General features: G+C 37.3%; 1 protein-coding gene across 1 annotated transcript; it reads right to left on the reverse strand.

Moving 5' to 3' along the window:
* Window positions 1–2,158: 2,158 nt before the first annotated feature.
* On the reverse strand, window positions 2,159–11,782 carry LOC115588512 (pyridoxal kinase-like). Its single transcript, XM_030429160.1, has 11 exons — window positions 11,489–11,782; window positions 10,075–10,129; window positions 7,821–7,925; window positions 6,858–6,941; window positions 6,450–6,484; window positions 6,131–6,216; window positions 5,826–5,871; window positions 5,622–5,733; window positions 4,593–4,729; window positions 4,435–4,501; window positions 2,159–3,527 (listed from the first exon to the last, which is right to left on the reverse strand). Exons 1-11 carry the CDS (start codon window positions 11,567–11,569, stop codon window positions 3,400–3,402), a joined length of 936 nt encoding a protein of 311 aa, XP_030285020.1. The 5' UTR covers window positions 11,570–11,782; the 3' UTR covers window positions 2,159–3,399.
* Between the last annotated feature and the right edge of the window lie 4,826 nt (window positions 11,783–16,608).

Consider the following 16,608-nt stretch of genomic DNA (forward strand, 5'->3'; position numbering starts at 1 on the left):
GGTATGTTTGTTGATCGTCTAGGCCTGAAACTGCCTAAAATCAAACACAAATAAAGAAATGGCTAAATAAATTAAGAAATATATATACCATACCATACTAAATGTACCAAAAGTAAATGTAAGCATGGATTTACTCATAAAGTGTGACGTCAATTGATATTTCTGTTCTAATTAACATCTGTGTGTATCCCCCTATTTATTTACTTCTAATTGAACTCTGTTTATTCATGTATTCGTTTTTAAGTTGATTCGTAGCTGTATGTATTTCTGTATTATTTCCCTTTTGCAAATGCAAGATGATGTATAAACAAATATATATCTTTTAATAAATAAATAAAATGGTAAAACAAATGAAATCCCTCGGGGGACTAATAAAAAATTAATCCAGAAAAAAATTATAACAGAAATCTCAATCTAAGGCAACATTTTATACATTTATTAATGCTTACATTTATTTTTAGTATCATTTTGTGTCTAAATAATATTGGCCTATTTGTCTAAGGTCTTATTGACAACAATCAGCCACTAAACATGGACCCTTCCAGTGGTTGTCAGTTTGTTGCACTAGCTAATGTTGCTAACACATGCTAGTAAACATAAATGTTGCTAACTCAAGCTAACTAGCAACTACCAATACGTAGGTTGTCCTGACCCGACACAGATACCACGTGATACACAGCGTCACGACTCACAAACTTTGGTAGCAGCTAGAACAAACTGCCATTTTATAGACCCGAAAGAAAAAAAGTTAAGTCATATAAAATTACATTTATATTAATGTAAATGATTAATTCACAGTCATAGTAACAATGTTTTTTGTCTGCATGAAAATGTTATCAATATGACCTTTAACCCATTTATCTATTTCTTTATTTTTTAATTTTAGAGGTTACATCCTCTACAGTTGATAACTTCTTTCTGAACTATAAGGACGAGACATGCACCCACTCAAGATGACGTTGGGCAGACATGTTGGCCTGTCTGGTTAATTGGGTTAATGCTGGCTATACATGCTGTGGATTAGTGCTGACAAAACAATGCCGTCACCTGGTCCTAATCACACATTAAAGTAAGTACTTGGCATCTGACTTGTTTGCCTTTCTTCTTTATTTCATTAAGCTTTTCACATTTCACATTTAAATCACCTTATCTGGTTCCTCCTTCCGTCCTCTTTGCTGCTACATGAATAAGATAAAATGCAGTCATATATTTTCCAAGCAGTTTAGTTTCATTTATTTTGAAATCTGTTTTAAACTGAGCCACTTCTGTTAAGTTTATAGGTTAAATTTATAGGTTTTTAAGTAAACTGGCTTTCACTTATCAAATCTTGAGAAATAACACAGGTTTAGTTTGTTTTTTATTCCAGATACTTTTCCATCATCATATATATGGATATGTGAGTTAATAAATAATTAAATATGTCATTAACTGTAACAAAAACAAAACCAATTTAATAAACAAAATTAAAAATGAATAATTGAATCAAAAACATTAAAAATCAAATGAGAAATATCAGAAATATTAATACAACTAATAAAGCAAAAAATCAATTTATGTCACATATGATAAATTAATATATGCCTACATTTAATTTCAATATCAATTGTGGTGCAATTAATGGCATATTCATTTGTTGAGCCTTTTCCTTTATTCATTTTTGATTTGGGCAGTTCCACTCTTCCATACTTTCATCCCCTCTCATCATCATCCCATTATACCTGAACTTGATCTTGGGTTTATACGTCTGTATCTTTGTTTTGGCGGCTGTGGCTCAGGGGTAGAGCCAGCCTCTTGTTGGAAGGTCGCTGGTTTAATTCCCCTGGTCTGCATTCTGTAGTGTCCTTGGGCAAGATACTGAACCCCAAACTGCTCCTGATGTGCTGGTCAACACCTAATTCACTCTGGACAAGAGTCTTCTAAATACTGTAAATTTAAATCTGGTATATGAAAAAATGAACAGTTGTCATTTGTATGCAATCTGTAATTAGTTCCCTCATATACGCACCTGGTAGAACAGGTGCTCTACTATGCTGCTTTACCTTGACTTAATAGACCTTAAACCAAATGAAAGTATCAGTAAAAAGAAATACTTAATACACTGGAGACATCTCAAAAACAACAATAACTAACAAAATAATAAGAACACAATTAAAAACAGTGTCAGTAAAATAATCACAATTTATTATTACTGTTCTCATATTGCTCTACATCAGAGCAGCAGCTCAATGCTTGGCACTTGACTTTTCTAACATCATGTGTGAGGATCGACTATTACATTGGTACACAAAAAAAACATTCACAACCAATGTTTTTTCTTCCCTAACCCTGTTAAGGCTATTACACAGAGTGGTCTCTCATTACAGACTCTTTTTGTTGCGATATGACAACAGTTAAAAATGAATAAAGACAAAAAAAAAGAACATTAGTAAATATACTATTAAAGATTATCTGTGCAAATACCTCAATTTGAGATGTTTAAGACATGGATCTAACATGTTAAACGTCTGCTAGCTCGACAAATCAATGCCATTTAAAAAAAAGAAAGGAGGTGAAAAACATTTCCAGAAAATCGATTAAAAGAACAATTTAAGAAATCAGCTATAATCATGATGATCTTTTAAGTTACAATTAGTTCAGAGCAAATCTAAGTGAATCTAACTGCGTTAATGACTATGTATAGACTCCATGTAGATACGAAACACATCTCAGCACTTGTAATGCTTCTGATCTGTATGTAGAAGGTGGTAACTTTACTTAAAGTGCATGATAAAACACACAAGTACATTATAAGCACTGCATGCATTCATACCGCTGCATTATAGTAATTTCAGAAAACTCACAATGTAAGAAAATGTTGTGAATCTGACATCATTGTAAAGAAATGATAACATATTTTCACGTTTTGTTAGCTCCTTTGCTTCTGCATTATGTTCTTCATCATGTGCTTATAATGCCTTGTGAGCAACCCACTTCAAGTACACGTGGCTAGTCCTTACCTACAATCATAACCTAAACGAGTAGATGCCTGATCATGCATTCATCACTGGTTTTGTGTTTTTTTTCTATTAAGCTTAATTCAAATAATAGCAAGAAATAACTTTACCATGTTAAAGAGGATTCAAGTACACTTACACTATCTTTAAACCTAAACATAGTTGGCTAATGTCCTTTTTGATGATGTCTACACAGGCCATAGTACAGACACATATGGCAGTGATCCCAGTGTGAGCAGAATGAATGTACAACACATCCCGCAGACCCCTCGCATGAAAAACCTTGAAGATTCTGTAAGGCAGAGACGCGCAACAGTCTTTGATGTGAAAATCCTACATGTGTCTGGCGGATGGCCCAGATTTGTACCAGCACGATGTGAATTGTTTCACGACAGCGTCACCGTCTTCATTGTGAAGACTTGTGTAAAACCTTGGCTTCCACAACGATGGCAGGATTCTCGATGTCGGCTTTGCTCTGAACCATCCTCAGCTCCAGTTGTGCAGGACTGGGCCTTTTCCCAGGGCCGGCCATCTCTGAAAGGGAGATGAGAAGAAAAGCGGTTGAAAGAAAACATTGAGGGCTGAATGTATAAACGATGTGTACACACAAAAACATACGCCTCTGCAAGTAAACTGAGAGCAGTCAAAGGTTCATTCTTGTCTCAGTGAATGCTGAGGCTGTTAATCATCTCATGGCCTTTCAGAAGCAGTTAAAAGACAGTTATGTCACAGACTTTTGCTCAGTACCTTAAAATCAGTGGAAGCAAGTACTGTTCTTCAGTACAAATTCAAGGTACTTTACATGAGTATTTCTATTTTTTGTATAACTTAATATTTCTACTCCATCTGAGAAACAAATATTGTAAATATTACTTCACTTTATTTGTCTGACAGCTTAAGTTATATCGGGCGGCTGTGAGGTGCTCAGGAGTAGAGCCAGTGTCTTGCAATCCGAAGGTCGCTGATTTGCTTCCCCTGGTCTGCATGTGGAAGTGTCCTTGGGCAAGATACCGGACCCACAACTTCTCCTGATGTGCTGGTCGGTGCCTTGCATGGTAGCCACCGCCATCAGTGTATGAATATATGTATGAATTACTGTAAGTCGCTTTGGACAAAAGTGTCTGATAAATGCAGTAAATGTAAATTTCCCAGATTACAATTTTTCATACGCTTTCCATGCAGAAAAAATAATCTATCTCCAATGTTGGTGATTTGAATGTTCGAGATTTCGCCTTCGCCTTAAATTAAATAATCCCAAATCAAAATTAGCACAAAATGTGTGTCTGGATAATGGTTGTGGTCTCTTTACACGACGCACTACTGCGTGAGTGAGTCTTAACAGCAAAATGGAGCAAACAGTGTGCCTGCATAATCATTAAATTACTTCAAGGGAACTGGAGAGACCACATGACAAACAGAAGTCAGTAACACACAAACCTACCATTGGCGTAAGTAATGGTCCTCTTAATGACATGGTGCATGACTGAAACAGTCTTTTCACAGGCAGCCTGTGAAAACAGAAGAAGAGAAGGTTGGGATTAGTTCATTATGGAGTGATATAATTAGCTTTTTCACAGTAAAGTCAAGTGTGTTACTGACCTTCAGGTCTTTGGGGTGATGGTGAGTCCAGGCGAGCAACATGGCAGCAAACAGGTCTCCTGTCCCCACAAACACAGCGTCCACTTTGGGGATGTCCATGCAGATTTTCTGACTGGTTTTGGACCCATCTGGTTTCACTACAGTGGGGACACACAGGCTAGTCAGTGTTTCCCGAAAGCTTGTGAAAGGTTTAGGTTCACATATTTGGTGGGTGGTTTAGGGGTCCTTCCAATAAAATAAATGTCAGTGTTTAATTAATAAAATGTGACATAAATCGATATTTCTGATTTATTTCAATTCTGCATTTATTGACCTTTTTTCCCCTATTGTTTTCAACAGTTAATAATTTAATCTATAAATTTATTAATTTTAAATGTATTTACTTACGCATCTTTTTATGTATTTATTTATATATTGCCTTGCAAAATTCAAAGGGATAAGAACACAGAACTAAATCTGTAATTCATAAACTTAATAAATAAATAAATTAACAAATACAAGTTAACATTTTGGTACATTTAATGGAATTTATTGTTTTATCATTTTATTTATCAATGGGTTTTTTTTTAAAATGTATTTATATATCTATGTATTTATTCATATATAATTTAAAGGCAGAAATTAAAGCAGAAACATTCATTTATGTCACATTTTATGAAATTATTTGCACCTACATTTCCTTTCAGTATCATATCTGGTGCATGAAACGGCACAACACATTTATTTATTGAGACATTTCTTATCTACTTCACTGATCTTTTAGTTTAAGTCCCTGATGTTGGTGATGACTAAAGCAGCCTAAGTGTTGCCCCTAAAACTCATGTTGCTAAGGAACACCCTGGTAATGATATCAAAACTGCCAGAGACAATATTAAAACTGCACTAGACAAGAACATTAAACTCCTGCTATTCACTTTAGTTTTCTCAATTTACCCCCATGATGGCACGTACTAATACAAGTGTTCTTCAACTAGAAAAGAAAAATATAGTGTAAGCAGATGCAATAACTAGGGAAAGTTGATCTGGTACCTATCTTTTGGCTCCCAAGTGCCACCAGGAACTGGTCCCCTTTTTTTGAGGGCAGGTCTGAACTGGTGAGGACGACGGTTTCTGGACCCATTTTGTGGAGCAAGTCCATCACCTGGGGGGTAAGCAGAGTCAAGTTTCATCCAGCTTTTTTCTTTCTGTTTTGATAAATCATGTAAGATATGGCACAATACATGAGATACTCACCTCAAAAGCATCTTCCTGCGTGTTGACTTTCCTCCCAGTTAATAGTCTGTGTGAAATCAAGTCACATTTGTTTCAATGACAGAACGGTTAAACACACTTTCCCTCACCTGCATAATGTAGTCATTCAACAGGATCATTATGAGGCGCAGCAGCTACAGTCACAACATTTTGCTGCATAAGATAATGATCCGTGACCTTTTATATATTTCTTCCTATTAGCTAAAAATGCCCTGACTCACGTCTACTTTTATGCAATTTCAAGCTCTGCTGTATAGTGCACTATTAATTTTGATGATTGCACTCACTCTGCTTCAAACTGGTTGGGGGTGAGAATGTCGGCCAAAGGCACTACTTTGTCCCTGTAGACTGGCAGCAGGTTCTCTGGAACATACTTAAACAAACACCAGAAACAAGATCAACATGGTTTCCCTGCAGTTTCTAAACCATACTTTCCAGTGATACCTTTTTTTTCCCATAATGATGGTCAGATTTGTTTACCACAATTCGTTGATAGACTTAATATTATATGAAATATGGTTCTTCTTTAGTTAATTTTAACTTGTGTGTGCAGGAAATGTTACAAAGGATCTCTCTCTAAATGCTCATCAGCAGTGTAGAGCTTACCATAGCACCGTGGTCTCCCATAACAGGATCACAAACTGGAAAAGCAAAAGCAAAATTTAGTGCAACATTATGTAACTTTCATATCTTAAAATAACAGCTGCAAAATCATGTTGATGGTTCAGTGTCTTGTGATAGGGCGAATGGTGTCTCTAATTAACTACAAATGTACCATTTATTACTGATGAGTATTGTTATGTTATCATGTTACCATTTTTTCCAATTTGGAATGTGAACACTGTACACTCAAAATAGAAAAAAGCACTTCTCACATCTGTTTCATAAGACAGGTGTGTAGGAAAGCGACAAATAGATCAGGAGTTGAAAGCAAAGTTTGCCCGATGAAGGTCTGGTCACAAATAAATGCATCTTTGCAAGTTAGACGGTACGCTTTCAACACTGTTCACTCACCATAAACCAAGCTGGGATTGGCCTTCTTCAGCTCCTGAATGATGTCAACCACCGTCTCCAGGAAGGACGTGTCCCTGCTGTAGCCTGTGGGATGAAAGAGTAAAGACGATGAAGAGAAAGGTCCTTTTTACTTTGCCATTCCCTCAATCAATAAACCAATCAAACCCTCCATGAGAACTCATAAAACCAAGCTGTACTCCCAAACCAAACACTTAGAAGCTTAACTCTGAATTCTAAATCAATATCAGCAATTCTGGGAAGAGATAGTTGATACAGACAGAGTCATCAACCCAAAGTGTGGGTACTTGAAGACCTGGAAATCAAACTCAACAATCAATTCTCTCTTTACAGAATCACTCACCTCTAACCAGACGGGCCAGCAGCAATCTACCAGCACTGTTAATTACATTTATATAAACACAACAACTAAAATTCTATCTCAGCTCCAACAGTGTCCACAGCTTAAGGTGTCACAAAAATGCCTACATGTATGTCTGCATTCCTTCAACAGTCTATTTAATTCAGTGAATCACTTTATTCAATCGAATATTTGAGGATTTTCAGGAGAATAGAATAGTATCTCTTCTAATAAACAAAGCGGTTTATATTGGGGCTTTCTTATCTTTACGTTTCTTTACCACTCCTCTTCCACAAGGAGACACTACTGGAAAATATCAATATTCTATACCATTCTTGATACCGTGGAGGTGAAATTGACACAACATTGAGGGCAGGCATCGCTAAAAACAACAGAGCAGCTTTGCTAAATCAATTATTATGTGCCAAACTAGGTGCTAAGCCAAAAATTATACAAATGTGAGACATGGTGACAAACTCACAGAAATAAAGGCGGGACTACTGACGAGGCGTTTTAGGGGCAATGTTTTCAATGCTGCAGAAAATTTGGACTAAAACAGGTTCAAGCAGTCAATATTGATTTTGACAGCACTAGTGTAGGCTCACCTGTGAGGATGTAGTCATAGTGGTTCACCTTGTTGAGCTTAATGCCCTCATATAGCACATTTAGCTCATCTGCTGTCAGCACTTGGCCTTTCCAGTGGGCGTAGCCTAGGATTCAATAGGCAGAGTGGAGATTCAAAATGACATGACATTTTACAGACATTGATTTTGGATGTTCAGAGAATCCTGACACACACTTTATCACCATCTAAACTATGAAAAACTGTTCATTATTGTAGCTTCGCGGTGTATCAATCTAAAGGAAGTGTTTTCTCCACCTTCATCAGCCTTTCCATCCCCCCACTCGCTCTTCAGAGTGTCGTGGGCCCAGACTGGGCCTCCTCACTGACTGAATGGGATGCCTGTATCCTGGCTGCAGAACTTCCCCCCTTTCTTTGTCCCCCTTTCACCATTAACCTAGAATAAACCCTCAAAAAGCTGCTCTGACTGCAAATGACTGAGCACAAACACACTTCGATGTGTTCCTCAAACAGAGTTCACACAGAGCCCAAAGCTGACCCTGAGCCAGCGTGAGCGTCCCCTGCAGAGAGGACTTAACAGAAAGCACGAGGCAAAGCAGAGGCATGTGCTGGTTGGAGGGGAAAGTGTATATAATGCCCTCCAATGAAAGTGAAAATGTGCAAATATTAATATTGTTTACAGTATGAACCACAGGTAGGATTACTGTCTACGTCAATTTGCTCAACACCGATCAACAGAAGAGCAGATATTTTTATTGATTGAAGTGGTTTCTGTGTAAATGTTTCCAGCCCCTGCGGTGGAAGCACATTCTTCACATACTTTGGCAACATGAAGTCCAGATCATAATCCTGAACTCTCTGCAGGTGTTCCAACAAGTTCAAGTTTCAACATGAGAAACTGTTGTTTTCTTTACTGTAGCAATGATGAAGCAATATTTTTACTACACAAATTGACAGCATGAAGCTAATCTTGTGATAATGATGACAAACATATCAAAAACCCATATCCAGCCCTCCCTCCCTCCCTCCCTTCCTTCCTTCCTGTCCTTTTGTTTGGATATTTTCAAATAAGACACCAGATTCATTTTCTCAATTATCTCTGAAATCAGACGTTGTTTTCCAAACTTGATTTAATTCTCAATTTTAGAGCAGACAGAAAGGTTTGTGTGAAGGTTAGTGTGAAATACAACATGAGAAACAGACAAAGAGGGACGGAAATGGTCCTGTTTCAAAGTTCGTAAGCGTTCATGCGATTTACATCTCAAGTTAATTCTTCATAAGATGCGACACAAAATATCTTCCAACTCTGAGAAGACGCTTAACATGAATCTGGGCACATATCTTCTTTATACTGACTGAAGAAACTGTAGTTATATGCATATGTTTTGATCTTGTGACCTTACCCAATTTTGAAATATGTTGATATTGCTAACTCACTGAGTATTTATTAGTGATGGACTATACATGTGGAGTTAACATTTTAAAATAGATATTGTACTATTGCTATCTTTTTGTATTTGTGTCAAGTTTTATCAGTTTTATTGTTACCCTTTTAAGGACTGTGTTTGCTGACTTAATTATAGAAGTTGAATTTGCAATATTCTCCTTTAAAAGATCAAACAATACACAATACAGATGCACCCAGTGTAAATTTGGAGTGAAAATAAGCTGACCACAGAGAAATGGTTATAAAGGAACATTAACTTTTTGAGTGAATCAAAGTCCCGTCCTCTTAAACTGACTGGTGGCCAACAAGATCCAGTCAGAAGTCAGATAAAGAAGACAGGGCTCATCTAAAGGTTTCTGTACAGGCAAGGCAAAGTACAAGAACTTTGAACAGTCATTAACTCACTCATTAAAAGATACACAGTAGAGTTAACACGGTCTTGTTTCTTTCAGACTTACTCAAACATGCTTTATCCTGAACAAACAATTCAGAGTAAATCATCTCCAAAACCAAATTCTGAGATGTGCTTTTTCTTTATGGCTTCAGGTGTTTTTGAGGGTCCTTGTGTGTGTGCTAGCAGAGATAAAGATGCAAACAAAACAACTGCTAGTGGTCAAAGTCTACACAAACTTTCAGATACTGTACGACACCACATGGATCACCACTTCACAGCCTCCTAGACTTAAAGCACTCCCACTTCACATACCTCACCAGCTTTTACAAAAAGGTTTAGAGGTTTGAGTGGAAATTGACTCCATTCACTTTGAGAAACTGAATTAAAAAAAAATCAGTTGTCTCCCGCTGCACATTTTAAAAGCACTTAGCCAACCTGTGTGATTGGAGAACTGCACAGAGTTGATGGAGTCCACTTCAAAGCCCAGCACCTGAGAAAAGAGTAACAAAGCACCTGTTGAAACAGTGAACAATGACGTCTGCACACAACCAGGTCTCAATGAGCTTTAACATCCCACTGAGCAGTGTGGTGAATTACTGGGAGAGCACTTCAGTCTGTTTGCTTTTTACAGTTATATGTCCCATTGTCTTTTTTCTTTGAAAGGACCATACCTCATATTTCAGTGCACTTAGTTCCTGAATGCTCTCTCCCACACCTTAAAACAACCCTTTCTGCCAACTGTCTGAAAGTTAACCAGCTGAGCTCTTAGTGGAAACTTGTTGGAGATAAGAACTAGAGCCTGAATGATGCTCCATTTGTGGGGCTAATGACAATATTAGGGACAAAAGTGAACTTTACTGGGAATTGTGAGTTACCACAAGCTCCTTTTTTAGCATTATGTCTCTTAAAAAAGTTCTCATATGAGATCGCTGCATATCAGATGAATTTAACGCCTGTACCGATATACAGTATCTGTGATAGGTGACTTTCGGCTGATAATATCGGCCATCCGATACATATGTCTGGCTGTAATGACACATAAAACAGACAATTGTTGCATTTTTTGCTGCTTCTGCATGGAAACACAATACAAATGAATCAATACATACATGACATTCATTATAAGTCTCAGAAATTTTACATTTGATATATTTGATATTTTTTCAAAAGTAACTTGCGTATATACTGATATTTTTGAGGTTATCGCAATTTCTGTCTGAGTGTACAATGATCACGCAATACAAATATCTGTGCCTGAGAAATTACAATAAAAATACATTATTGGATGCACCCTTGAATGAAGTTAGGTGCATCAGTGCAGCCAATGTAAAAGATTCTTATATTCCTTTATAAAGTTAAATATTTGGTATATTTCTTTAATATCATCTTCTCTATGTGGGGAAACATTAAAAGCTCCAACTTCTACATCTGGTTTGCTGTAACTTACCCATGGCTACCTGTAGCTGCTGCAGGTTTTTTTTTTAGTAAGCAGTGGAAATATCTGGCAACTAGACTCTAGATCATTCTCAAATTCCGTCATATAAATAGTCATATTACAGCACATTTTCTCATTGAGTTTGGCGATATTTTTAGTGTTATATATTTTACAGCCACTGTCAATTAAGCTAGGTGGGCAAAAAAAGATGAAAGAAAAAAAGAAAAAAAGAAAAACGGAAATGTTCCGTTAGGACAGGAAATACTGTTACATCCAAAGCATGGCTCCTCTCATACAACAGGAAGACACGCTCTGTATTAAACGTTATTTTGAAACATATGTCCTGTGCCTGTTCTTCCTCTGTCCTGTAGCCTAAACTGAGACATTTACCTGCACGTCAGGTTCACCTCTTACCTGCAGCGGGAATGTCGCCGACTTGTTCCCCACGTATCCCCTGACAACATGACTCTGAATGGACAACACACGACACTCCATGACCGCAGTTAGCGCCCTTTAAAAACACCAAGCAGAAATAGCAGACGTGACGAGTCCTAAAGCCGCATTAAAGATCCCTTCAGGCTCTGACACGCTGAAACTTAGCATGTGAGGAATAACTCCGGCATTGAAGGGCAGAAGCGGCGCTGCTGCTAGTGACATTTACGCTTTTTCCTCAGGCAGCTGGAAGGACACCTAAACTGGTGCTTTCATGGGCTCGGGGAGAATGTGGGAGAAAACGGTTTCATGCCAGAAAGGAAGTTCGCCTTGGTTTTCAGTTAGTTAAAAGATATGTTCACCATTTCTGACTACTGTCTTAAAACAATTGCCAGGTTCCCCATGTGATCACTGTCACAGAATTGACTTGCTGTGATCATCCTCCTTTTCATGCTGGCCAGTAATGGATCACTTCTTGCACTTTGAATGCAGCCTACACAGAAAAAAAAGACAAATTCAAATAACTTTTATCTCAGTTAATGAAGTTCAGTTACATTGAGATTGTGTACAAATAAATGAGTTTTAATACTGTTGATTAAAACTAATTACTTTTTTTTTTTTTTATCAAATTGGTCATTCTACAGAAACGTCCACTTTTTGATGGGCAAAATGTTCGGAAATTGACTACCTTTTCTAACATTTAGCATTCTAAAGTCAACAATTTAAAACTCCATTTGTATTCTGCTTTATTTTATCTTACATTTTCCTGCTAATAAAGTAGGTCACACAAATGACATCAACCAAAAGCTTCATATGAAATCTCAACATTATTGTGAACATTTCTTAAAACTGAAAAGACAATGGACCGAACCATTTCCTTACTTCATAGATCTTCCGGAAATAGGTCAAAGGATGAAAAGTGATGTCATCCGTGGAGGGCGATTATATTCATTATGCATTTTATAATATGTATTTCTTTGTGTGATTTATTTGATAGTTATGAATACATTACTGCATTTTAAACATGGTTTTAAACTGAACAGTTGTACTTTTTTCCGTGACGGCTAGGGACAGAAAACTAGATGTTTCCATAGAATGACCCAAATCATGTGTCAGTATTTGCAGTGTAAGTCATCGGGAACAACCATCTCCTCCACCTCCCAATATGGCAGTCAGCACATAGGCCTGTGACATGTATAAATCACACAGCAGTGCTTTGCCCAAACAACATTCTCTCCTGGTGACTGGGCTGTTTATATGAATATGAGGCTTCAGCAGACTGAGAAAAATAGAAAAAAATTACAACAATTTTGGATTCAAACATGTCCCAATGGTTGAAAGAACATACCCTCCTGCATGCCCCTGTTGTCAACAAACCATGTTAAAGTGCCCTCTATGGTGGCCCAATGTGCTGCGAGGAGATGTGATAAAGTGCCCTGTCAGTGGAGGAACTGTGATGCAGTGCGTGCAGCTGGTGCTCTTTTGAATTTTTGGTGCTCTGCCCTCCAGACAGCCCGAGTTCGCCTCTGTTTTTTTAATACAAATTCTCCTTTTGTGCTCCCCTGGACAGATTATGTGCTGAAACTTTGGAAGAAATCCAGTCAATTTGTTTTATTACTCATATCAGCTTCATATAAACATTGTGATGGATTTTTCAGTTGATTTGGCAACACATGTGGACGGCTGGCTATTGTCTAAAGACAGACTTAAAAAACTGTGAACCTATTCTTTAGTACTAGCTGGGCAGTTTTTTATTCTGCAGTTTCGTTAGTGGAGAAAATAATTGTTGTGTGAAGTTGAATATTGCTTTTGTTTTCAGGGGTATGAAATGATCTAGAGATGCGTGCACAGTGCTAAATTGGGTGGCAGTAACTAATCTACCTTAGTTACTTTTAAAACTGTAAGTGAGTACTGGGTACAGTTTGAATTAACATCCAAACCTGTCATCTGCAATAAGACTGATCTGATCACATGAACCAATGAAAAGGCTGACATTCCGACAATATCAGATTTTCCGTACTCGTGAAATATTACATATATATATATATATATATTACTATATATTGCATTATGCATTTAGTGATCATTTGCATCCGGCTCTTTATTAAAATACACACAGCATTAGAGGGTTATGGCGATTAAGTGATTGTCATACATTTTTAATGGAGGTTTTCTATAAGGTTGGACAACAAACTGAAAATGTTAACTGTAAATTATTGCCATGTAATTCATAAAGGAGCGCCATCTGTAGGTGATCCTTTGCACGTGTAAACAGTGTGCCCGTGAGTGATTATTAGATGTAAAATAGTCCACAGCTGAGACAATTTGGCAGTTATGAGAACACCTCATTGCTTCCTTTTTAGTTTCAGACAGAATATGAGTTTTACCCCCCTCCCCCACACCATACTTTAATTTCCAGCCAAATTATTTTCACAAAACTACACGTTCATCTAAATATTATTCAGTTGTGTCTGGAGCCAAATGTAAAATATGGCAAGTCATTGTTTATTCCTTTGACCTTTGATCTTAGTTGAGCAATTTGAATAAGCCTGTTATGCTCTGAATTCTGATGGACTGAGGTAAGTATTTTGAGCACCACTAGAGGGCACAAGAGGAGAGAGGATTGATTTTAACCCTGACTGACTGAAAAGAAGAAAAAAAAAAAAAAGCTGCAACCATAACACTCAGAGAGAGAAGGCTTTTTGTATTCATATTTAAATGAAAGATCACAGAGAGGGACATAAATTAAGCTGTAAACTGAAGAATTCAATACTGACATGTGTGGACGGTCTTTGTTTATCCATCCATGTTCTTGTGTTGTTTATGTACGTGATCAGCCACAAGCCTAATAACCACTCTGAATTTTATTTTAATGCTTTTAATCTTGTTTAAACTGAGAATCACAAGAAATCCATTAGCCCAGCTCGAGTGGGAATATAAAAAAAATGCCAACCCTGACATCGCACCAGCCTGAAGGACTGTAACAGGACTGTGAGGAGTCCTCCTGTTCAGATGCTGCTCAGACTGTGCAGGTCAGGGGCTCAGGAAGTCTCGTCGAGATCGCGGGCTGAGATCAGGGGCAGCGGGTTTCAGGAGAGGGCTTGGTTGAAAGATCGACCACAAAGCACACTGGCCCTGACATCTGGCTGAGGAGCACAGAGGCCAGATAGAGAGCGGGGCGAGAGCCAGGTGGACGAGTTGAAAGGCGAACCAATCATCGCTTGAAATACGCATGAGGCAGCTGCACAGAGACTTCAGGTACATACTGAGGACTTGTTTTGTGGATCGTTAATAATGATGTTCTGTCAGCGCGCTCCGGTTCTGACTTTGAAATCTGGATAAAATCCTTCAAGAAATAATGTGGTATGGAGAGGGCAGTGTGAGGTCAAGTCAATGAGAGAGAGAGTTCACAGGGTTGTAATATTTGTGATTATATACCCATGTTGCTTTTAATCATTCACAAGACGCACAAAAACTCTACCCTTTTCTCTTCTCAAGCTCAAGGCCCCACATTGATTTCTCTCGAAGCAAGACTTCACTGCCAGAAAAGAAGCCACACAAGGGACCTGAAAGCACAGAATTCACTTGAATGTCTTGAATTATGCATTTGAAATTGAATTATACAAAATGTAGACTGGGTGTGCAGCGTATGAGTGCAACAAAAGACAATTAGGCTGACAAGATACGAAAGCTTGTAATATGTGTTTGTAATAAGTACCACAGGAAAGAACTTTAGATAGAAGTGTTTGCTAAAGATGTTCAGTGTACCTATAGTCTTTATGGTGTGTATACATACAGTCATTCATAATAAGACAAGTTGAATGAATAAAAGGGCAGGGCAACAGTTCCAAGAGAGAAAGAGTGCATTAATGAAGGTATTCACATCCTGACTCTCTTACTGAGAGATCATCTGTATTATTAATCTGTTATTTTTCTAGTCAGGACCCAGAAGGACGACTAGAGTCACATCCATGTGAAAATAACTGTACTTATGAACGTACTTATTCGTATAGCTTTACATCACAATTCATAACACCTCAGGGGACTTTAAAGCTCTGTACAGTGTACAATACCACCAGTCCTTAGAGCATCGATTTGAGTAAGAAAAAACTGATGGAGATTATTTTTAAGTGTCAGCCTATGTGATATTTTTTCTCTCAAACTTTATCGACAGCAATCAAGTTAAACATGAAGCTTTAAACATTCAATATAAGAAAAATAATTAATAGGAGGAGGGGAAAAATGAATATATTCAGGGGCACAGATAAATAATAAAGTAATATTAGATGATGATTTTATATTTTTCAGATGCTATGGGATTATAATAAAGGGTTTAGAAATTAAATAATTCTATAGTTCATTTAATTTAATGTGGAATTTGCCAAGAAATAAACAACTTTTATATATAATATCTGTTAGTTTAACAACACAATATCAGAATTATATATTTTTTTTTCCGTAAGTGAATAAACAAGCTGTTCTCAGAAGAAAATAATGGCCCCAGTACGGTTTGAAGCTAGAAAGGTGGCAGGGTCCGCCAAATATAAACAAAGTAAAACAGTCTGAAATTGTGTTTGTCTTTTTAGTTTCCGGATGACAAAAATAAAGAAAGAAAGAAAGAAAAATCAGTAAATGAAGATCTTTCTTTTCTTATCAAAATCCCTTCCCCCAAACTACACAGTGCACCAAAGTGCGACCTTGCACAGTACAGGTCAGACTTTTTTGCATTACTGGATAAATCTGGTCACACTCTATTTATATTCTTATTTATATTCACACTCTATTTATAATTTTATACTTCTATTATGTCTTTTAAGTATCTTTAGCATTGTTTGTTGTTTTGCACCTTTAGACCACAGCAAATTCCTCATATGTGTAAAGTTACTTGGCAATAAAAGCAATTCTGATTCTGAATTTTCATGCTTTTAGTAATATTTATGTTTTTTAGTTTTAAAATGCTAACAGCTGTATTTTTGTGAGTGTCGCTATCAAAAAGAAGGTACAGGTCAGTGCAGTGTGTGTGACAGCTGTGTGGCTCGACCCATCACCTGCTGTAAACACACTGCGGCTGCGTTCCAGTTCGCATTTCCCTGCCGTCAGTC

Source organism: Sparus aurata, chromosome 9 (genome assembly GCF_900880675.1).
Source record: "Sparus aurata chromosome 9, fSpaAur1.1, whole genome shotgun sequence".
Lineage (NCBI taxonomy): Eukaryota > Metazoa > Chordata > Actinopteri > Spariformes > Sparidae > Sparus > Sparus aurata.